The sequence below is a fragment of the Hevea brasiliensis genome, chromosome 3 (genome assembly GCF_030052815.1).
Source record: "Hevea brasiliensis isolate MT/VB/25A 57/8 chromosome 3, ASM3005281v1, whole genome shotgun sequence".
Lineage (NCBI taxonomy): Eukaryota > Viridiplantae > Streptophyta > Magnoliopsida > Malpighiales > Euphorbiaceae > Hevea > Hevea brasiliensis.
Window position 1 is genome coordinate 114897630 of NC_079495.1, and position 23860 is coordinate 114921489.

Here is a 23860-nt window from a genome sequence, read left to right on the forward strand (position 1 = left end):
ATCAAATCTGCACACAGCTGCACTGCTTGACCACTTAAGCTCCCTTCCTTTAAGCCACGTCTCTGATACATAATCCCCTTAGCAAACTTGTCACTGCAGGGCAGCATCTGCACTTCTCTGCTTCTGCTCATGACAGAGACACTAAGTAGAGTACATTATATGTTGGTGAATGACAAGTTCCATATAGGTATTTTGGCATTGTTAACACAAAGCAGTGTATATGTGGGGGTACCGTTTGTTTGGAAAACTGCAAATCATTTAAGCCAAACATCATTATTCAAGATTCAAACAAAGAATGGTTTAAACTGGTGGGTTTGTCCATGGCATCAATTTTAGTGCTTTATTTCCGTTTTTACTGAGTTATTTGCCAAATGTGCAATTACGTCTGTATTTATATCTAATTGGAAGAAGGGGTAAAATGAAAAGGAAAAGAAACCACTTCTCTACTGGGATTTTTTTTTTTTAAGTTAAACTGAACTGGACAATTAAATTTCATATCCTGCCTATTTTTTATAAATACAGAATGAACATATTCTGACTTGTATCATACTTAAATTTCTGCTGTTCTCTTTCAGGATAAGGGCACTGAAAAATGGTTATACGGGCTGGATGACATAAATGAAGCGACTGAAATTGTTATCGTAGATTTCATCACCTTATTTGCATTTTTAACCATATATTTAAATCTCTCTCGCTCTTACTCTGTCCTTCCTTCTTTGCCCTAATGCCCCAGTTGTTATTTAATGCTTTGGTGCTGTTGAAGGTTGAAGGTGAAATTGATAAGCTTTCAGTGGAGGAAGCTGGCTTCCGTAATTGTGTTAGTGTTCCTGGAGGTGCCCCACAAATTGTTTCTACTAAAGATTTACCATCATGGGAAAAGGTACCAGCCATGACCAAAATCTTTCTGGATAATGTCTTTATTTCAAAATTTATATGAATGTATGTTGTGTATGTATGTGTGTATGTTGTATGTATATGTGAAAATGTATGTGTATATGTATGTATTTTATGTGAACGACTATCCTTTAATTAGTTTAGCTGACATTGTAATTTGCCAATAAAACATGAAATTGCTCATACCATGTGTGGTGCATCAACAATTACCTTTATCATCAACAAGTGTCTATACTCTATACCAAGGATCCATAAATTTTGTGCAAGTTTCTATTTAACAAAACGTGAAATTTTACTTGCCCACATATTGGTTCTGACTTCTGAGAAAAAGGATAAATGTGATGACCACTTTTCATACTTATTTCCTTTTTATTTATTTATTTATTTATTTATTTATTTTTTGTGTGAATGCATATGTGATGCTAGGACAAAGCATATCAGTATCTATGGAATTGCAAAGAGTACTTGGATAAGGTGAGCACCTTTTGAGCAGAACTTAAGTTGGCAATGCACAGATAAGAGTTTTTTCTTCCCACTTTCACTTTTTAATTTTATTTTATTTTTTTTTTATTTTATTAAATCTTTGAGGTGTCTCGCATTATCCTGGCAACTGATGGCGATGTGTGTGGGCAAGCCTTGGCTGAAGAGTTAGCACGCCGGCTGGGAAAAGAAAGGTAACAATGACCTCTGATAGAGTAAAGCCTTGGTGATCGCTGTTTCAGATCTGGCAGGTCGGACCAATTTGATAGAGTAAACAAAAGCTCTGAAGAATTTAAGTTCAGCACCCAACAATTCAACACAAGTTTGAATCAATTCCAACTTCAGATTCTATTCAACTTCTTCAACATAGCAAATCCAGAGTTTAATATAGAGGAATTGAAAAATGGAGGAAATGACTAAAACTAGAATTACCAGAAGATTTCCTAGGCAGAATACAAACTGGCCCCAACCTTACAAGCTTGTGTGAAAAAGAAAACATCCCCCAAATTACTTATTACCCAAAGATGATCCCCTCTCAGCTCAACTCTCTTCTTTATAGTTTGTCTACCTCAAGTGAGCCTCTCTCCACATGCATTCTCTCCCAGCAACTTTTTCAACAGAATTTCCCTCTTTGTCCAGCTGTGGATCTGCATTTTCTGCCGAATTTCCTTCTGGAACTTTCTTTACTCTTCTAGAATATACTGCCCAACGTTGGTTCTTTTTCTTCAGCTCTCTTCCTCTGGTTGGTGGATCCCTGCCCTCATCAATCTCATGGTTGAATAGTTTACTACTGCATGAAGATTTATGATACATGCAGAAAGTGGTCTCCTCTTGGATTAGGGGGTCAATATGGTTAAAATATTGGAATTTTGGCTGTTTGGTTAGAAGGAGCTATTGTGTTTACTATGTTTTATTAGCTTAATAAGCTTAGATTTGTTTCAACATGGAAGTGCATATTAAGAGACAACTGGAGACGTGTTTCATCATCAAATTAGACTTAGAACAATAGACCTGAAATTTATTATGTACAGTATCTTTAGTAATAGAACTCTGTTTCTAGATTTATACCACTGCAATCATGCTGTATATTTTAGCCATGAGTTTCTTTTAGTGCTAAAGGTCAAAAATGCTCATTTCATTTTCCATTCCACCAATATGGGCTATGCCAAAATGCCTAAATTTATTCTGCTGTCCTTTTTTCCCTTGTTTTGTTCTAGATGTTGGCTTGTACAATGGCCGAAGAAAGATCACTCATCTTGCTTCAAAGATGCAAATGAGGTTTGTTTGTTATCTTTCGACATTTAACATGTAGCTGAGAATGTTACTGAAGATTATTAAGGTTTAAATGATGATATATGTGATGGAAATTAAAGATCAAATATAAAGGCATTAATATAAATAATCAGGCTTTAGGTTAAATCGATTGCATAAGATGAACAAGAAGTTTCACCATGCAAAATTTTCAACAAGGATTGACAAAGTAGGAAAGGTGCAAAAAATTTAAAATATGTTACCTTCCATAATGGAAGCATTTCACTTTTGGAGCATGCATACTTTTGAGGAACAGCTAAACGAGTCATAGAACAAATTCAAATTAGAAGAGGGAAGGACAAGGTCATAACAGAGATGATAGTTTGATATTCCAGCCACACAACTAGAGATAAATGCAGAAAGAGAAAAGAAAAAAAAAAAAAATATATATATATATATATATATACACACACACACACAATTGCACTTATAAACATCCTTAGATATTAGCCACTTTGAGTGTAGCCTTATTATTAGGGTTGTACATGGTTCTTGGATGGCTTGAGCCGAACCGAAGAACCGTATAGAATTGCACTTATTTTACTGTTTTGGTTTGATTCTAGTTTTTCACTAAGAATCATACTGGAACTATACTAGACCCATACCAAATCAAAACCGAACCGAAAATTGCTTTTATGCATGTACTTTAATATGATTTTTTCATATATATTATATACTTTTATTATAATTATGGATTATATAAAACCTAATATTATCTTTCATTCTTGTACATTTTTTAAATAATTATACTTATAAATGCATTAAATCATCTTATAATTATTAAATATGTGTACTAATATATTATATAATATGCTTAATTCCTAAATATATATGTTCCTTATAGTCAAAAATTATATATTAAGAAATAGCTAAAAGTGAGCTTTTTGCTAAATCTGTGTGACAACAAAATAAAATTATCATTTCTGTGTAGTTTAGGAAATATTTCCCAAACCAAAGTGAATCTTGCTAGATGGATTTAAATTTGCAACATGCCGACAGTATGATTGTTGGTGTAGAAAGAGATGTAGAAAGAGATGATTCTCATTGATTTCAATTAATCTGTACATGGGTATTTATATACAATTGATTCCTATAATTGTGTTATACTAATTAGGAAGAAATCCTAAATAAGAAATCCTAAATAGGAATACGTAATACGTAATATACACAGAAATAATATAATGATTGACTTTCCATAACACTTCTCAAGTTGGAGCATAGGGATGTTAATCATGCCTAACTTGTTACAAATGTAGACAATCCTAGCTCCATTCGAGCTTTTGTGAAAATATCTCCTAATCGCTCTCCGCTTTGATATGTCTGTTGAGATGATCTGTTGTTGAATCTTTTCACGAACAAAGTGACAATCAATCTCAATATGTTTGGTCCGCTCATGAAATATAGGATTAGAAGCGATATAGAGAGCAATTTGATTATCACACCATAATTTCGCAGTTGGGGGTCTTAAAACCTGTCTCATCTAGTAATTGAAATATCCACATTACCTCACATATTGATTGTGCCATGGCTCAGATTCGATTCAGCACTAGATCGAGAAACTACACTCGCTTCTTGCTTTTCCAAGACACCAAATTTCCTCCAACAAAAACGCAATATCCAAAGAGTTGACCTCCTATCAACCTTAGATCCAGCTACTGCATCCAAAAACATTCAACATTCAAATGCCCATGATTACCATATAACAAACCTCTTCCCGAGCTCCTTCAGATAGCACAAGATTTGTCCCAAGGCTTCCCAATGAGCAACAGCTTGGGGAAGACATAAACCGACTTACCACACTAACGGCATAAGCAATGTCAGACGAGTGACAAGAAGGTAGTTCAATTTTCCTACCAATCTCCTGTATCTCTCGGATTTTCAAACAACTCACTATCCCCTGCTAACAGTTGTAAATTTGGAGTCATTGGTGCACTACAAGGCTTAGCACCTAATTTTCCTGTCTCTGTCAATAGATCGATGACATATTTTCTTTGAGACAAGAAAATACCCTTCTTACTTCTCATAACTTCAATACCCAAAAAATACTTTAATAATCCCAAGTCTTTGGTCTGAAACTGGGTTTGGAGGAAGGTTTTAAGAGATGAAATACCTGCAGAGTCACTCCCAGTGATGATAATGTCATCCACATAGACTACCAGGAGAATTAGACCAGCCTCAGATTGCTTATAAAATACTGAGTGATCACACTTACTCTTTTGCATACCAAATTCCTGTACTGTTTCACTGAATCTCCCAAACCAGGCCCTAGGACTTTGTTTCAAGCCATAAAGAGACTTCCGAAGCCTACAAACTTTACCCAACTCCCCCTGAGCAACAAACCCAGGTGGTTGCTCCATATACACCTCCTCCTGAAGATCACCATGAAGGAAAGCATTCTTGATATCCAATTGGTGCAGGGGCCAATCATATGTAGCTGCTAAAGAGATAAACAAGCGAACAGAAGTAAGTTTAGCTACAGGAGAAAAAGTGTCAGAGTAATCAACCCCATATGTCTGAGCATATCCTTTTGCTACAAGGCGTGCTTTTAACCTAGCCACGTAACCATCAGATTTACCTTTCATCAGAATACCCTTTTGCAACCAATAGCTTTCTTACCATTTTGCAAAGTCAAAAGTTCCCATTTAACATTATCATCTAAAGCCTCCATTTATTCTTTCATAGCAAAGACACCCAGGGATGAGACAAAGGCTCACCAACAAAGATTAGGGATAGGAACAGAGTCTAAAGAAGTAACAAAACACCGAGAACAAGAAGACAATTGATTATAAGAAACAAAAGAAGAGATAGGGTAAGTACATGAACGTTTACCTTTACGAAGAGCAATGGGTAAATCTAGATCAGAATCATGATCAGTATGAGGTACAGGATCTCCCAACGAAGTAGCTGGTGGAGGATCCGAGTCGAATCTCCAATCTCCTGGAATAAACATGAACAACGGGAGGCCTAGTAGGTCTAGAGACATAATAAACAGGCTGTGAGAGAGGACTAGACATTGATTGGGCAGTTTTTATTAAGATATCATCCTCCTCCCCCTGACTCTCATACACAGATGATTGAGAAAAAAATGGAGTTGACTCAAAAAATGTGACATCTGCAGAAACAAGATAACGATTAAGAGTAGGAGAGAAACAGCGGTATCCTTTTTGAATCTGGGAGTACCCAAGGAAGACACATTTGAGAGACTTTGGATCCAATTTAGTAACTTGCGGACGAACATCACGTACAAAACAAGTACAACCAAAAATACGGGGTTCAACAGGAAACAAAGATTTTGTAGGGAACAAAGCGGTATAAGGAATATCCCCATTAAGTACAGAAGACGGCATTCGATTGATCAAAAAACATGCCGTAGAAACTGCATCCGCCCAAAAGTATTTAGGAACTTTCATCTGAAAAAGAAGAGCACGAGTTACCTCAAGAAGATGCCGATTTTTTCTTTCGGCCACGCCATTTTGGAATAAGGTATCCACACAGGAAGACTGATGAAGAATGCCATTTTGTGTCATGTAAGACTGATATTGTGCTGAAAAATATTCTTTAGCATTGTCACTTCTTAATATGCGCACAGAAATATTAAATTGAGTTTTGATTTCATTACAAAAGGCACAAAAGATAGAAAACAACTCAGAACGATTCTTTATTAAATATAACCAGGTAACACGAGAGTAATCATCAACAAAAGTAACAAAATAACGAAATCCAGCTTTTAGAAGTAAGAACAAGGACCCCAAACATCGAATGAACTAACTCAAAAGGGGATGAAGCCCGCTTATTGACTCTAGACACGTAAGGCAAACGATGATGTTTTGCAACCGACACGACTCACATTCTAAATCGATAAAGATCAAATCGAGGACACAACTTCTTCATGGTAGACAAAGAAGGATGACCCAATCTACAATGAGCTTCAAGAGGTGTTACAGATCGAGCAAACAAGCGACGCGGTACATGATTTTCCGTAATGTAGAGACCACGACTCACGCCCTCTACCAATAATCGCCGTCGTAAGATCCTCAAACAAACACCGATCGGAAAAAAAGAAATAGAACAATTTAAGGTACGCAGTAAGTTTACTAATGAAAGTAGATTAAAAGAGAAATTTGGTAGACACAAAACAGATGACAAAGAAATTGACGAAGTCGGATTCGCAGTTCCAGAACCCATGACACAAGAAGTAGAACCATCAGCTAAAGTAACAGTAGAGGAAGTGGGATTAGACTGAAAAGCAGATAGAAGACTAAAATTACTCATGTGATCATTTGCACCGTAATCAATAACCCATTTGGATGAGGAAGACACAAGGCATGTAGTGGATTTACTCGACTCGATCGCAGTGATAGGGAACCGGTAGGCTTTAGAGATGCTCGACATCGGGAAAATCGTGCAAAATCCTCTGCAGATACCAAAACAGCTTTTCGAGGAAGATACCGTAGAATCCTCTGCTGCCATATTTGCCATCCGTGATCGCTGATTTTTCCTCCGAAGTTGCGGACAATTATATTTTGTATGGCTGTGCTCATGACAATAATAACAAATGACTCCTCTTGAGTCCCGATTAGAACTAGCCTCTCCATTACGCTGATTACTTCATTGCTGTAATTCCTCCTCTACTTCCTCTTCTATTACCCCGTTGTCCATTTGGATTACTGGCTAATAAGAGCACTACCGGCGTCGTGAAGATTGGGTACTCTCTGCAGAAGGACCCGTGTGAATGTTTCATGCAAAGAGGAAATCTCGAATCGAAAGAATCGAGATTTAGCGCTCATACTCAAGGAAGGCCGCAAGAAAACTCATAAACCATTGCTCCCGTTGGGCTCGCTGAACTTTCACATCGTAACTAAAAGGCAACAATACATTAAGTTCCTCATATACCCGCTTAAAATCCATAAAATAAGCCGTGAGAGACTTATTCTCTTTCTCAAAGACGCAGAGAATGCCTTACAAACATCATAAATACGGAGATATTCCCTTTACCGTAATACGTAAAATCTAAGTAATCCATCAATTCTTTAACAAATTCAGTGATTAATTAAACTAATTACCTCACCGTGAATCGAGTTCAAGCCGCAAAAACAACCGAGCCCTCCCTTAGCCAAGTTTGTTGTGTATCATCGAGGTGGATCTTTAGTAAGGTGATCATCCTTATCAATGCTACGCAAATAGACCCTAACAGATCTTACTCCACTCCGTAATTTGAACCATTAAGTTTGTGTTCCGTGATCTTAGTTATCATCGGAATCACATCGTAAATAACATTCTTATTGTCGCCATTTGTTGAGACAAAGAAACTAACCAAACGCTTAATCCAAAGTGCCGATAAGAACAAAATAATCCAAAATCACAAATCAAGTAAATACCGAAATAGGATCTGAGAGCCAAACCTCAGAAGTCCTTTAATGGTGTACTGGATCAGGCAATAGCACACAGTGTTGGAATGAGGGGATTGAGGCGACGCTGGCAATGTTGATCGGAATCGAACGCCGGCCGGCGCCAAGGTCTCTCCTGAGCTGGGTGGTGAGAACAAATAGTCACCTTAGACGGCCTGCTCTGATACCATGTAGAAAGAGATGTAGAAAGAGATGATTCTCATTGATTTCAATTAATCTGTACATGGGTATTTATATACAATTGATTCCTATAATTGTGTTATACTAATTAGGAAGAAATCCTAAATAAGAAATCCTAAATAGGAATACAGAATACAGAATATACACAGAAATAATATAATGATTGACTTTCCATAACAGTTGGCAAATATTACTACTACTTTGCATATCGATATTATGTATTTAAAAAATTAAAAGTACAGAGGTGGAAATCTTGGACACCTCCCTGCAGCATGTCGATGGTGTAAAAGTCGGTAGTCTTGCTTTTTCATCTTCCTACACAAGCGGGGCATTTACGTGGCGTATTACATTGGTATTTGATATTTTTAAAAATTAATTAATTTTAATTACTTTTTACATATTACTTGTTCATTTTAAGAAATTCAAATATAAAATATTTAAAAATATGAAGTTATATATTTAATTGTTAGAAAATTTAGTTTTAGTTAGTTATATAAAATACAATAGATATTTTTAATATACTTTAATTTTAATTAATAACTTAATATATATGCATAATAATAATTAGTTCCACACCACTGATCTAACCACTTATTCAAGCATGTAGAAAGAGATGATTCTCCTTAATTTCAATTAATCTGTACATGGGTATATATATACAATTGATTCCTATAATTGTATTTTACTAATTAGGAAGAAATCCTAAATAATAAATCCTAAATAGGAATACAGAATATATAGAGAAATAATATAGTGATTGACTTTCCATAACACCCCCCCTCAAGTTGGAGCATAGATGTTAATCATGCCCAATTTGTTACAAATGTAGTCAATCCTAGCTCTATTCAGAGCTTTTGCGAAAATATCTCCTAACTGCTCTTCAGTTTTGATGTATCCTGTTGAGATGATCTGTTGTTGAATCTTTTCATGAACAAAGTGACAATCAATCTCAATATGTTTGGTCCGCTCATGAAACACCGGATTAGAAGCAATATGGAAAGCAGCTTGATTATCACACCACAATTTTGCAGGCAAGGAGGTCTTAAAACCTATCTCATCTAGTAATTGAAGTATCTGCATTACCTCACATACTGATTGTGCCATGACTCTGTATTCGGATTCAGCACTAGATCGAGAAACTACACTCTGCTTCTTGCTTCTCCAAGACACTAAATTTCCTCCAACAAAAACGTAATATCCTGTAGTTGACCTCCTGTCAACCTTAGATCCAGCCCAGTCGGCATCTGAAAAACATTCAACATTCAAATGTCCATGATTACCATATAACAAACCTCTTCCTAGAGCACCCTTCAGATAACACAAGATTTGTCCCAAAGCTTCCCAATGCGCAACAGTTGGGGAAGACATAAACTGACTTACCACACTAACGGTATAAGCAATGTCAGGACGAGTGAATGTAAGGTAGTTCAATTTTCCTACCAATCTCTCAGATTCTCTCGGATCTTCAAACAACTCACTATCCCCGCTAAGCTTGTAAATTTGGAGTCATTGGTGCACTACAAGGCTTAGCACCTAATTTTCCTGTCTCTGTCAATAAATCGAGGACATATTTTCTTTGAGACAAGAAAATACCCTTCTTTCTTCTCATAACTTCAATACTCAAGAAATTCTTTAACAATCCCAAGTCTTTGGTCTGAAACTGGGTTTGGAGGAAGGTTTTAAGAGATGAAATACCTGCAGAGTCACTTCCAGTGATGACAATGTCATCCACATAGACTACCAAGAGAATTAGACCAGCCTCAGATTGCCTATAAAATACTGAGTGATCACACTTGTTCTTTTGCATATCAAATTCCTGTACTGCTTCACTGAATCTCCCAAACCAGGCCCTAGGACTTTGTTTCAAGCCGTAAAGAGACTTCCGAAGCCTACAAACTTTACCCAACTCCCCCTAAGCAACAAACCCAGGTGGTTACTCCATATACACCTCCTCCTGAAGATCACCATGAAGGAAAGCATTCTTGATATCCAATTGGTGCAGTGGCCAATCATATGTAGCTGCTAAAGAGATAAACAAGCAATGTATAAGTTTAGCTACAGGAGAAAAAGTGTCGAGTAATCAACCCCATATGTCCGACCATATCCTTTGCTACAAGGCGATTACTTTTAACCTAGCCACGTAACCATCGGATTTACCTCATCAGAATACCCATTTGCAACCAATAGCTTTCTTACCAGTGGGCAAAGGCAACAGTTCCCATGTACCATTAGCATCTAAAGCCTTTATTTCCTCTTTCATAGCAGCACACCAGCCAGGATGAGACAGTGCCTCACTAACAGTATTAGGGATAGGAACAGAGTCTAAAGAAGTAACAAAACACTAAGAATAAGAAGACAATTAATTATAATAAACAAAAGAAGAGATAGGGTAAACAGATGAACGTTTACCTTTACGAAGAGCAATGGGTAAGTCTAGATCAGAATTATGATTAGTATGAGATACAGGATCTCCCAACGAAATAACTAGTGGAGGATCTAAGTAGGGGTGGCCACGGTTCGGTTTCGAACCGGAATCGGTTCGGTCAAAACCGGATCGAAATCGGTCAAAACCGAAACCGGCTTCAAACTGGACCGAAACCGTCTTTCTACGGTTTGGTTCAGGTTCATAATTTTTAGAAACCGTGAACCGGCGGTTCCGAACCGGATTGAACCGACGATTTCGAACCGGACCAAACCGGCGATTTAAATTCAAAAAAAATCAATAAATACTTCACTCTACTCCTAATTCATTTATATATATATATATATATATATATATATATATATATATATATATATATATATATAATTCTGTACACAATTATTCTCTACACTCCTTTTAATTCTCAGTACTTTCACAATTCCCCTACATTATTATTTTTATACTCACTGAAATTTTTAATACTATCTCAATTACTCTGTTATTATTTTATATCTTTAATAAAATTTTCAATACCCTCTATTTTGATTTTTTTTTTCTTTTATATTTTTTTAATTATCAATTATCATATAATTTTTTTAAAAAGGGCAAATAATACTCAATTCAACTAAGCTTTTATCCCAAAAATTTATTGGGGTCGGTTATATGGATTCTCTTTCTCCACTCTAAACAATTTTGGGTTAAATCATCGGAAATGTGTAATGCTTTTAGGTCATATTGTACTATTCTCCTCAAAGTCAGTTTAGGACTACCTATTATTTTCATTCTATCCTCAACCCAATATGCTCTACTTGTCTAATTGGAGCTTTCCTATGTCTATGCTTCACATGACCAAACCACCTCAATTTCCCTTCTCTCAATTTATAACTGAAAATTTTGATTCCTCTAAATCCTAAAGGGATACATAGGCAAAATTAAGTTCATGCACATTTTTTTTTTTTTTTAAATTAATTTTATCTCTAGTTTTTTAATAAGTTCAAGTCTTTGCTTATTAAATTTTTCTTAAAAATAAGTTATTTTTATTCTTATTTTTCTTATTTTTTTTTTTATTGAAAGATTTCTAAGAAAAATTAAAATATTTTTACAAATATAACTTAAATTCTAAATTAATAAAATTTTCCTCTAATTTTTTTCTTTAAGTTGCTCTTAAACCGCCCTAAACCGCTTTCAAACCGTCTTGAATTGTTATTTTTCGAACCGTCCCCTAAACCGTTTTAAACCGGAGCTCGAACCGGAACCGGCGGTTCAAGAATCGTCTTCCAAACCTTCCCATGACGGTTTGGTTCAGGTTCATGATTTCATTAAATCGAATCAAGGCTCAGAATCAGAATCGGTTCTCAACCGTGGCCACCCCTAGATCTAAGTCAGGAATCTTCAATCTCCTGGAATAAACATGAACAACGGGAGGTTGAGTAGGTCTAGAGACAGAAGGAACAGGCTGTGGGAGAGGACTAGACATTGGTTGGACAGTATATATTAAGAGATCATCCTCCTCCCCATGACTCTTATACACAGATGATTGAAAAAAAAATGGAGTGGACTCAAAAAATGTGACATCTGCAGAAATAAGATAACGATTAAGAGTAGGAGAGAAACAGCGGTACCCTTTTTGCAGTCGAGAGTACCCAAGGAAAACACATTTGAGAGACTTTGGATCCAATTTAGTAACCTGTGGACGAACATCATGCACAAAACAGGTACAACCAAAAATACGGGATTCAACAGGGAACAAAGATTTTGTAGGAAATAAAGCAGTATAAGGAATATCCCCATTAAGGACAGAAGAAGGCATACGATTGATAAAAAAATATACCGTAGAAACTGCATCCGCCCAAAAGTGTTTAGGAACTTTCATCTGAAAAAGAAGAGCACGAGTTACCTCAAGAAGATGCCGATTTTTTCTTTCGGCCACTCCATTTTGGGATGGGGTATCCACACAGGAAGACTGATGAAGAATGTCATTTTGTGTCATATAAGACTGAAATTGTGCTGAAAATTATTCTTTGGCATTGTCATTTCTTAATATGCGCATAGAAATATTAAATTGAGTTTTGATTTCATTACAAAAGGCACAAAAGATAGAAAACAACTCAGAACGATTCTTCATTAAATATAACCAGGTAACACGAGAGTAATCATCAACAAAAGTAACAAAATAACGAAATCCAGTTTTAGAAGTAACAGAACAAAAACCCCAAACATCAGAATGAACTAACTCAAAAGGGGATGAAGCTCGTTTATTGACTCTAGACACAGAAGGCAAACGATGATGTTTTGCAAACTGACACGACTCACATTCTAGTACTAATAAAGACTGAAACTGAGGACACAGCTTTTTTATGGTAGACAAAGAAGGATGGCCCAATCTACAATGAGCTTCAAGAGGTGTTAAGGTACTGGAGAAAACAAGCGACCACGGTATATGATTTTCCAGAATGTAGAGACCACCCGACTCACGTCCTCTACTGATAATCTGCTTCGTCGTAAGATCCTGAAACAAACATTGATCAGGAAAAAAGGAAACAGAACAATTTAAGGTACGAGTAAGTTTACTAATAGAAAGTAGATTAAAAGAGAATTTTGGTAGACACAAAACAGATAACAAAGAAATTGACGAAGTCGGGTTCGCAATTCCAGAACCCATGACACAAGAAGTAGAACCATCAGCTAAAGTAACAGTAGAGGAAGTGAGATTAGACTGAAAAGCAGATAGAAGACTAGAATTACCTGTCATGTGATCTGTCGCATCAGAATTAATAACCGATTTGGATGAGGAAGACACAAGGCATATAGTGGATTTACCTGACTCAGCGATCGCAGTGACAGGGGAACTGGTAGGCTTTAGAAATGCCTGATACTGGGAAAACTGTGCAAAATCCTTTGCAGATACTGTCGACACCATATTTTGGCCGATCCCCAGAATCAATAAACTTCGAAACCGATCCCCAGCACTAAGTCTCCCTTTGCCAACCAATTACATTTCCGACCTCTCCTTGCCATTTAACCACATTTCCGATCTCTCTTCACAGAGAATTGAATCAATGCTAAGCCCTCGTATCAGTTAAAGCCTTATCGGTCTATTAAGTCACTTACCGATCTCTCAAACCCATTGTCGAATCTCCTGACCAGTCAAGTATATTCCTGATCTCTTTTCACAAAAGAAATTGAACTGACACTATATCTTTGTTACCAGTTTTTATTGCCGATCTCCCTTTCAAAAGTTTAGGAATAATCAAAGGTTCCGTTCCGGTTTAAGGATGATCCCGATCTTAAATGTTCAAGCCAAATTTTCAATTTTAATTAAGTCTCGTTTAGCGTTGGTTTCCTATCGATCTCATGCTCATTGTGCTTTCCGATCTCTCACACTTAGGTTAATAATCACTTTCAGTTATTTCAACATACTCAGACAATCAAATTTTCAAATAATTTAGAAATTTTCCGATCACAACTATTCGTCGAACAAAAGAGACATTTCATTTCATTCCAAGAATTTGTACAAGTCATTCAGCTGGAGGATCGCCCCCAGCCTGATCTACATTTTGTCCGTCTCCCCTCTCACCCTCAACCTCCTCCTCACTCACTCTCCTCACCTTCATCCTCGGGAGCCAGGTTGGCCATCCAGGAGAAGTCCTCCTCAGGGTAACGCTTCTTGAGCTCAGCCAAGAGATCTCTGTGGGCATTCACATAAGCGCCGGCCACTCCAGTCACCATCTCTTCTTCTTTCGCCTTGAGTTCCTCAGTAAGGTGAGCGATGTGAGCAGCTTCATCGGTCCGAAGTGCTTGAACTTCTTCCAGAACACGGGTTCGCTCGGCCAGAACACGAGACTGTTCGACCAGCTTGTCTTCATAGAACTTCATCCGCCCCTCAATTTCACATATGTAATCCCGAGCGGATGAGAGTTGGGATCGGAGAGAAGACATATCCTGACTCATCTTCTCGACTTCCTTGCCCAGGCGATGAGCTTTCTCCCGAACAATGTGCTGGTTCACCAAGCACTTCACGCTCGTGCTCATGGATCGGGTCAAACTGTTATCAAGAGTAACTAGCGACAGCCTATCCCTGTCTTCCCGAAGGCAGATGGATGACCCCAGGACCTTAGCGGCTCGGATTTTCTCGAACCCCTGGCTTCTTCTCCAGTGAAGTGAGCAGGACCTGGGCGCCCCGGGAAAAGGGCCTCACAGGAGGCTGAGAAGGACCCCCTTCGGTGCTTGGAACAACTGGAGGAGGTGGAGGCGGCTCTTCCGGGCGAGGAGGAGATCGGATCACTTCCACCTCGGGGATCGGCGGTCCCGAAGGTTGAGACGAGCCTTCTCGTATTTCCCCGGGCTCATGCCTGGGTGTCTGCATTTCCTCAGCTCGTTTCATCTCCCGTACCTTCCAAGAGATCTCCCTCTTGCGTTTTTGGCTCTCCTTTGAGGCTTCGTCTCTTGCCATACCTGCACAAAGAAGAGGTCAGTAAGATCGCTAAGGTCCTGAGATCTGAGATGTAGAAAAATACCGATGCCGAGGTCAGAGAGCTGAAGCTCGCGATCTTGGCCGGTGATCAACTCCATTGTCCAGTGATGAAGTTCGGCAGTCACTGCATCCAGGCAAGAGAACTTCTTCCTGCTCGCCTGTTCTTTCAGCTTCATCACCATCAGGCCTTCCTCCCTATTCAATACGAGACGCTTCGGAATTAAGGGGCCTTGGTGTAGCCAACTACGAGGGAAACCCTCAAAGCCGTTCGGAATTTTGCATCTTAAAATGAAGAAGCGGTTCTTCCAATTTTTCAGGGAAGAAGGCAGGTCGGTGAAAAGCCCGCAATGTGGCTTCACTGAAGAACTAAAGACTCGCCGCCCTTTCGACGGTTAATCTATGCGATCGCGAACACTTTAGGCGTAGGATGGAATCCTTTAGCTCGGCAGAGGCCTCGGAAGGCTACTAATATCCGCCACGAGTTCGGATGAACTTGGGCGATGCACACTTGGAAAAATTTTAGAACTTCTTTGAAGAAGTCATCGAGAGGGAACCGCAGCCCGGCTTTTAATTGTTCCTCGTAAACCATGATCATATCGTTCTCTTCAAAGAAGTGATCGGCTCGGTGTCGCCGTGACACCGGATGAGTTCATATGAATCGGGCCAGACGATTGCAGGTCGGTTTCTTGCAAGATTGACGGCAGCTCGTCCATAGGAAGGTTCTCTCTCCCTGAAGAAGGCGCGTGCCTTGATGATGATGCTTGCCCCTGAGCTGGAACCGAGACCCTAGGAGGTTCGGGTCGCACGCTTGGCCCAACCACCTCTACTTCATCCGATGACCATGAAACGTGAACGGAAAGGGGGCTTGCCGCTCTCTGACCTTCGGCGCCGCTCATTTTCAAAGGAATTAAAGAATTTAAAGTAAAAGAAGGATCAAAACCCTTACCGGAGCTTGATCGGAGTCGGAAGAACTTGAGAAAACGAGAGAATTTTGAAGTCGTTCGCGAGAAACTGAAAATGACACAAGAGAGCAACTGGCTAATCCCACCCCTATTTATACTCGTCCGAGCATTTAATGCTCACGAGGTTCCAGGCAGCGCATCGGTTAGCGGGACTTGCCAGCTGTTCTGACACGTCTCACGAATATTCCAAAATTCCATAAGGAGAGATCGGCTGGTTAGGGATCGGTTAATTAAGGTGAATGTTTGGGAGAGCGGATCAGTTAAGGGTTGGTCAGTTAGGAACCAGATCGGATAAGCACATCAGAGATCGGAAAATAATCAATGCAATAATAATAAGATGATAATCGACAAAATAAAATCTTTATTTCCAAAAGATCGGATTACATCATGTGGGCGATCTCAATAGATCGGATTACATTTCCAAAAAGTCAGATTACATCATTTGGGCGATCTCAAGATCGGATTACATTAAAGATCTGATTACAAGGGCCTATGTCAAAGCCTAGATTGTGACTGATCCAAAGGGTGTCCTCGACCAGAACCGAGCCGCTGTCGGAACACCCAATGTGGAGGAAAGCCGCTGTCGGAACACCCAATGTGGTGAGAAGCCGAATAAACTTGGAAGAGCAACCGCCAAGGGTCGGCGGAACATTAGCAGTTTTCTCGGCCGAAATCGGTTCGCCGATTATACCGGTCGAACGACTCGAGATTGGCACGATCGAGGTCCGCGATCCAGATCGGTTAATTGGTCCAGTTCTCTCACCATCATCAGATAAGGTTATCACGATTATTCGATCACCGGGATCGTAAATTTTCAGTCGGGGAATAAAGTGGTTCATCGGAAAGGGATCAAAAGCTACAAACGTGACCGGAACTACTGCCGGAGCAGCTAGAACAGGAAAGTAAGAAGGGAGAGAGGAAAATCGGATGAGGGAAGTTTCTTCTGTCAGGGGTATATATAGGGAGAAACCAGGCATTTATTGCTAAGCAAAAAATGAAGCGGACCCTTCGGGAATCGAGTGGAAATTAATGCTTTGACCGGACCGGGCCTGATTAAGGAAAGGATCGGAATGATAGAGATCGGAAGAGGGGAGACCGGTATGAAAGATCGAAGGAGCGTGTCAAAAAGATCAGAAAGAGGAAGGCAAAGAGAATAAGACAAATCCCAATAACCGTCGTCAGAATCAGAACCAAGGTAGTTAAAGCGTTGCAGACGAGATCTCCACCGCACGCTTGAGAATCGCCCACAATGCTGACAGTGCGAGTATGTCATGACACCCCAGACATCCCAATCTCCACCGTTGATCTCACTTGCAAGTACGAGTCCAGAGCCTTTAGATCAAAGGAGAAGACGACAAGACCGCCTTTTATTCCCCTTGATCGCCAGTCAACAAAGTTTCGGACCGTCAGATTAGAAGAGGAAAAGGACAAATATTCTGAAAGAGATCTCGGCCGTCCATTCTGATTCTCTTTAATTCTCGAGCCTCATATCATGTCCTTTGAAATCCTGACCCTCCATCTCCCTCAAAATAGATCTTGACCCTTCAGATGGAGCACCCGATTCCTATAAATACCTGCATAAAAACTGTTCAAAAGGAAGAGGATAAGATAGGCAGTGACTATAGTGGAAGAACTCTGAAACTTAATTCAGTTCGTTACTCTGCTATTTTTTTTTTTTTTGAGCTTTTATAAGAAAAACTTTTGAAACCAGTTTTCTGAAGTGTTTTCTTGCAAAGGGATTTTTGAATACTGAAACTTCATTTTCAGATCGTTCATTATCCTGTGGCACTCTCACTTTCTGTCTTTGTTATCTTTTATTTCCACTCCTGTTGTCCAAGCTCAACTCCATTCAAACTCGGTTATTTTGACCCGACTGCATTTTAGCAAGGAATTCTTCATTTCAAGGCGAACCTTAGTCCTCCAACTATCAACCTGCAGTCCTATTACATTCTATGATTCTGTAGTTAGTTTAGTAGATTCGGCTCCCTATAGGTGAGTGCTTATATTGCTACTTCATCAAATGCTCTTCTTTATTTACGTATTTTATTCATTCTTTTTATGTTGGTAATGCTCACCAAGTTTATACCGCATTTTAAACAGGAAGACGGTCATTCTCGAGTTTACTTCTTTGCTAATCCGTCCATTCTTTGGTTAATCCTTATTACTTCTTAATACAGGAGTTCTGGTCCCTAATAGCGTAAAAGTAACTAAATAAAATGTAGGTAACTGTGTTTTAAGCGTTTCCTTGAAATAATAGAAGGTCTGGATAACAAGTCAGGAAAATAGTAAAGTATTAGGTCAACATAGAAAATAATGGGGAAAATGTCACAAAGCGAAATAAAACTAAATATTAGCTAAGTGAATAGAACAGATCGGATATCAAAAGGTAGTGGTTAGGCGACCACTCAGGAGGTCGGTAAAATTCGGTTTAATGTCCCCTGTCTAATTCCGAGGTGCCAAAGAATAAAAAAAGAACCTTCTTTCTGGTTCTCGGTATCTTCAAATGTCAAAACCCCTAACCTTAGGCTCCCACAATATGTAAGATTTTCAAGAGGTCGGAAAAGTCCTTATCCGATCCCCATCAAAATATTAAAAGAGATCGGAGGAGAGTTCTTATCCGATCTCTATTCAAAATTTTAATAAATATTTAACAGAGATCGGAGGAGAGTTCTTATCCGATTCTCAATTCAAACTTTTAATATTTAAAAGAGATCGGAGGAGAGTTCTTATCCGGTCTCAATTCAAAATTTTAATAAATATTTAACAGAGATCGGAGGAGAGTTCTTATCCGATCCTCAAGCTAAAAATTAATAAACATTAAAGAGATCGGAGGAGAGTTCTTATCCGATTCTCAAATTGAATTTTAATAAAATAGCTCTTTCAAACAAAACTAACATACAACAGTAACTCACTAAGGTTGTCTCATTTACTTATGTATCTGGGTAATCCGAATTAGTGAAAAATCAAATATTCCTTTTGTCAAAAGGATTAACATTTCCATTCGAGCCCTCCTAACTAATTTATGAAGAACGTGAAGTTAAATCTACTTACCCTTATTGAGGGACGAGGTGGGGTGCCTAACACCTTCCCCACCCGTTTACGGACCCCGAATCTAGAATCTCTGTTTTGAAGTGGTTTCATTTTAATTTATTTTCACAAATGGTTTTCTTTAGTTTCCCTCAAAACTAAGGTGGCGACTCCTCACTCTTTCCCACTTCGGTGAGGGTTCGTTCAGGCGACCGCAAAACTCCTTGCGACAGCTTGGCGACTCCACTGGGGAGTTTTGTGCTGACTTAACCCCGGTCTAGAGGTCCAAAAGTAGATTTAATTTTTTGATCAAATTATGGTTAGATGGGCTCATCCGGTAATATTTTATTGATTATTCCTACTAACTGTTTCGCTTGTTTTGCTTGTTTTACTCCTTACAGTGCTCTTCGTTTAAAAGAAAAAAAAAGGAAAAATAAAGTCCCCCTGAATTGGGAAGAGGTAAAGGTGTCCCTTCACACACTGAACACTCACACGATGTCCTCACACACTTCGGCCCTATACCCGGGCTTTCTTACCCTTTTAGGAAAGTAGGAGGGGGTCATGTAGCGGTACCCGTGGGTTCTACCCCGTTAGTATCCGTGAAGGCTTCTGCTCAAATTGAAACTCGTTCTATTCACCGTGATACCCGTGGAATTTTCCCGATAATATCATGGTTATAGAACGGGCTCTACTGCACATGAGGGGCAATTTGGGAACCTGTGGCTTTTAGAAAATTAGATCCTGAGCTAAACTATCACGATAGCCGAAAGCCGTAGTAAGCTACCTTATAAGATAGAACTATCCAATTAGGTAGCACTCATCCGGTATCAGGAGTCTCCCTATTCTAGGACAAAAAGGGCATACTTACTCTTACCCTATTCTGCCTCAGTTTCCTTTTGTTCGTTTTGTGAGGATAATCTTGAATTCTACTGAAACACCTACACATTTTCCTACTTTGATAAATGTGTATGTGTCACCCTGTCAACAGTATGATTCAAAATTACCCAAATTTATCTTGCTAACGAGTTTTTCCGCAGGCATCACCAAACCAAGAGTCTGTAAAAAGGATAGGCATCATTTTTATCATGGCATCCTCGAGTCAGTCGGCAGAAGAGGTTCAGAATGCTAAACTTTGGTCCAAATCAGCTCATAGTCCAGTACCCCCGCAAAATGATGTTTCCAAGGCACATGCTAGCCTATTACCTTCATTGGATCTGAATAAAATTGAGGTCAGAATGAACAGCCTCGAGGGTCTGTCTAATGGTTGGAGGTCGCTTCCCGATCAGGTCAAGGCACGATTTGAGGGGAAGTACGGGAGGATTGCGACCTTAATGCGAGTCAAGGTCCAAATCCCGGCATTAAAGGCCATGCTGTCGGTTTGGAGTCCTAAGTACGGGGTATTCTCTTTCAATGATATTGATACAGTTCCCACTATGGAAGAATATCAGGCATTACTAGGGATTCCTTATTCATCGCAGAATCGGATCTACCTACACCTCGAGCATAGGCAGACCTGGAAACGATTGGCACATATGTTGGGTACTTCCCCAGAAGAAGTAAAGTCAAAAGAAACTGTCAAAGGAAACACGCATGGTTGGTATTGGACACATCTCAAGAAGTGGTTAGATCAATACCTCCAAGAGAAACAGTGGGATCAAGCTTCAGTGGCACTCGCCTTGGGAATCTATGGCCTGATTTTGTTCCCGGGACCATTGGGAATCATAACCTGCAGCACGGTAGAAGTATTCTGGGCAGTAGAAAGGCAGGAGGTCAATCCGATACCGGCAATTCTTACGGAGACCTTATTAACCCTTACCTACTGCAGACAACAGGGCAAAGGGTCCATTAAATGTTGTTCTCAATTGTTATACCTCTGGATTATCAGTCACATATGTCCTGTGGAGACAAAGGGATTGACTTGGTACCTTGACCAGCCTCCCATCGAGAAGATGACCCGGTTAGTAATCAGTCCGAAGAATGAACAGCAGTGGCGGGAACGGATTTTGAGTTTCAATAGCCATGATTACTGTTGGAGGAAACTGTGGAAGTCAGGCCAATCCGTTTTGATCAGCACGGGAGGTAATCAGTTGGTATTCCTAATCGGAGTAACCGGATATACAAGTTACACTCCGGCATTGGTAATGAGGCAGTTTGGCTCAACACAGTCCAGAATCAACATTGAAGAATACCACCAAGGTCATTTCTACCATGAGCTCAAGGAAGAGGAAGGGTTGAAAATGGCTCGCAGATCTTGGGAAAACATCTCTCTGATGGAAAGGTCGCCTAAAGGTCCAAGTGCCACACGCGATTATCTTGAATGGAGGGCTGACAGGGACCGAGAACACTCAACTACAGACCAAGACAGCAACCTCACAAACGCCCTATTTGAAGAAGCTGATAATCGTCTGTTTGACTCACTAAAAAGGCAAATACCAAAACTCACAATCGCAAGAACAAATAAAACAGTTGGAGGACCAACGGCAGAACCTTAAAAGAAAGGTGAGAAGACTCAGGGAAGAGGCAAGGGCCGAAAAGATGGGGTTCGAAGAGCAAGAGGTACGGTGGGAAAAGGAAAAAGACTCTCTCCAAGCTGTGGTAAAAGAAGTAGAAGTACAGAATAGTAAACTTCAGGAAAAAATGAAATACCAAGAAATACTCGTGGAAGAGTATAAACAAGAAAACAAAAAGAAGAAGCTCGAATTGAAAGAACAGGCACTACTCATCAACGATATCTTGAAAGAGTGTGCTAAGGAAAGGAAAGAGAAAGAAAGACAAGTCGCTTCTCTATCAAGAATCGAAAGAGAATGTTGACCAGCTGGAGAGAACGATAGCACAGGGAAAACAAAAACTATTACCTGAATCCGAATATGCTCTGAAAGCATTCGACCCTGCCAAGCAAGAAGAAAGGTTATATGAGTATCTCAGAAAATGTCATCTCATTATAAAGAATCTCCCAGAGCCTAGGCCGATGTAAAGAATACGGTGTACAAATTATTCAGTTAATGAAATGATTTTTGGACCATTGTTTAGTAAATTTGTGAATGAATAATATGACTCCCGTAGGAAATCCATAGCTAGGGTTATGATAAAAATTGAATGCGCTATATGGACAGGTATCATAAATACGCATTCAATCCAGTCATTCACAGTCAGACTATCGAATGATGCCATGATAAAGTTGATGCAATCATCCTTTCGCAGATTTCATTCTGGCTCCCAAATGCCACTGTATCCTTCGTCCGGACCAGGATTTTTAGTTTTTTTTACAAAATTCGAAATTCATTAAAAACCTTTTTACTCCCTACAGGAAATCAACATTGCTTCAAACAAGGCAAGTCTGACCAAGCACACGGTTCAACCCAAGCGAGTGTACTTAACAAGATCTCGAACAAAGAAGATAATGGAAGATCAGGAACAAGTACAGAACCTACAAGGGCAAGTCTCCGAGTTGAAGGATCAGGTCTCAGAACTTATGAGACTAATGAGGAAGATGTCCCAGAATAAACCTGCTTCAGAACCAAACTTGCCATTACCTCCTCCACCACCTCTAACAAATGATCCACACCAAGCTTCAACTTCTTTTACCTTTCAGTCACCTATTCTAGACCCGACAATCACTGTCAATCCGGCTACCATGAATAATGACTTACCTTACTCTCATTACCCAGCTGTTTCAAACACCGACCCATACCCTTCAATTCTAACCCCTCCAGTTCACTCTACTCCTCATCTCCCAACTGGGGGAGTATTTCAAGCAGTGGGAGGAGAAAATAAGACGAAAGAAAGCGAGAAACTATTTGCTCTAGAGGAGAGATTGAGAGCAATCGAAGGACTGAATATGTATGGTTCAGTCGATGTGGTGGTGCCGCCCAAGTTCAAGGTCCCTGATTTCGACAAGTACACTGGGAATTCAGACCCCCGAATCCACCTGGCAACTTACATTGCCAAAATGTCTGCCTTGACAGAAGATGACAGACTGTTAATCAACTTCTTTCATGAGAGCCTCTCCGGAGCAGCCCTGAGATGGTGTATTCAGTTGGATAGGAGCAAACTGCGCTCCTGGAAGGATTTAGCTGACGCCTTCTTAAAGCAGTACAAATTCAACTGTGATGTGGCCCCCACAAGGAGGGACCTTTAGAACCTAGTGCAGAGAGACAAGGAAAGCTTCAAGGAGTATGCCCAAAGATGGAGAGAAAAGGCGGCAGAAGTACACCCCCCGGTGACCGACAATGAGCTATGCTCTCTGTTCATTGAGACTTTGAAAGCTCCTTACTTCAACTTGATGATTGGAAACACTTCCAACAGCTTCTCAGACATCATCCAGGCTGGTGAAAGAATTGAAGCTAATTTAAGAATGGGACGACTGCAGGAGTTGGCTGAGAACCCTGCAAAGAAGACTGCCAATTTTGGCAAGAAAAAGGAGGGTGATGTGCATTCCATCACCCGGCAGAATAATCACTCCCCACTTCCCCAAAATAACTACCGGTCATATCCTTCCCCTCATGGCCAAACCATCGCAAACATTTCGCCTCCTTTTCCGAATTATCCACACCCGCGCCCACAATACCCACCACCAGCAAATTACCAACCTAGACCACCTCCTCCTCCTGCTCAACCGAGACCACCACAAAACAATCCAAGACCCCCAAGAAACCCTGATCCACCTCTTCCCCTCCCGCTCAGTGAAATATACCGATACCTT

At 39.7% G+C, this 23860-nt stretch overlaps 1 protein-coding gene across 7 annotated transcripts in view; it reads left to right on the top strand.

The window, feature by feature from the left end:
- The window catches only part of LOC110657047 (primase homolog protein), a 54750-nt gene that overhangs the window by 16224 nt on the left and 14666 nt on the right, over positions 1-23860 (top strand). For 4 of the 7 annotated variants that reach the window (XM_058144675.1, XM_058144678.1, XM_058144677.1 and 1 more), the window contains exons 11-15: positions 576-641; positions 734-880; positions 1321-1368; positions 1483-1568; positions 2592-2652. In XM_058144675.1, the coding sequence (XP_058000658.1) occupies positions 576-641; positions 734-880; positions 1321-1368; positions 1483-1568; positions 2592-2652 (408 nt within the window). The remainder of the gene's footprint in view (positions 1-575; positions 642-733; positions 881-1320; positions 1369-1482; positions 1569-2591; positions 2653-23860) is intronic. The other 3 variants (XM_058144679.1, XM_058144680.1, XM_058144681.1) reach the window with 2 other exon arrangements.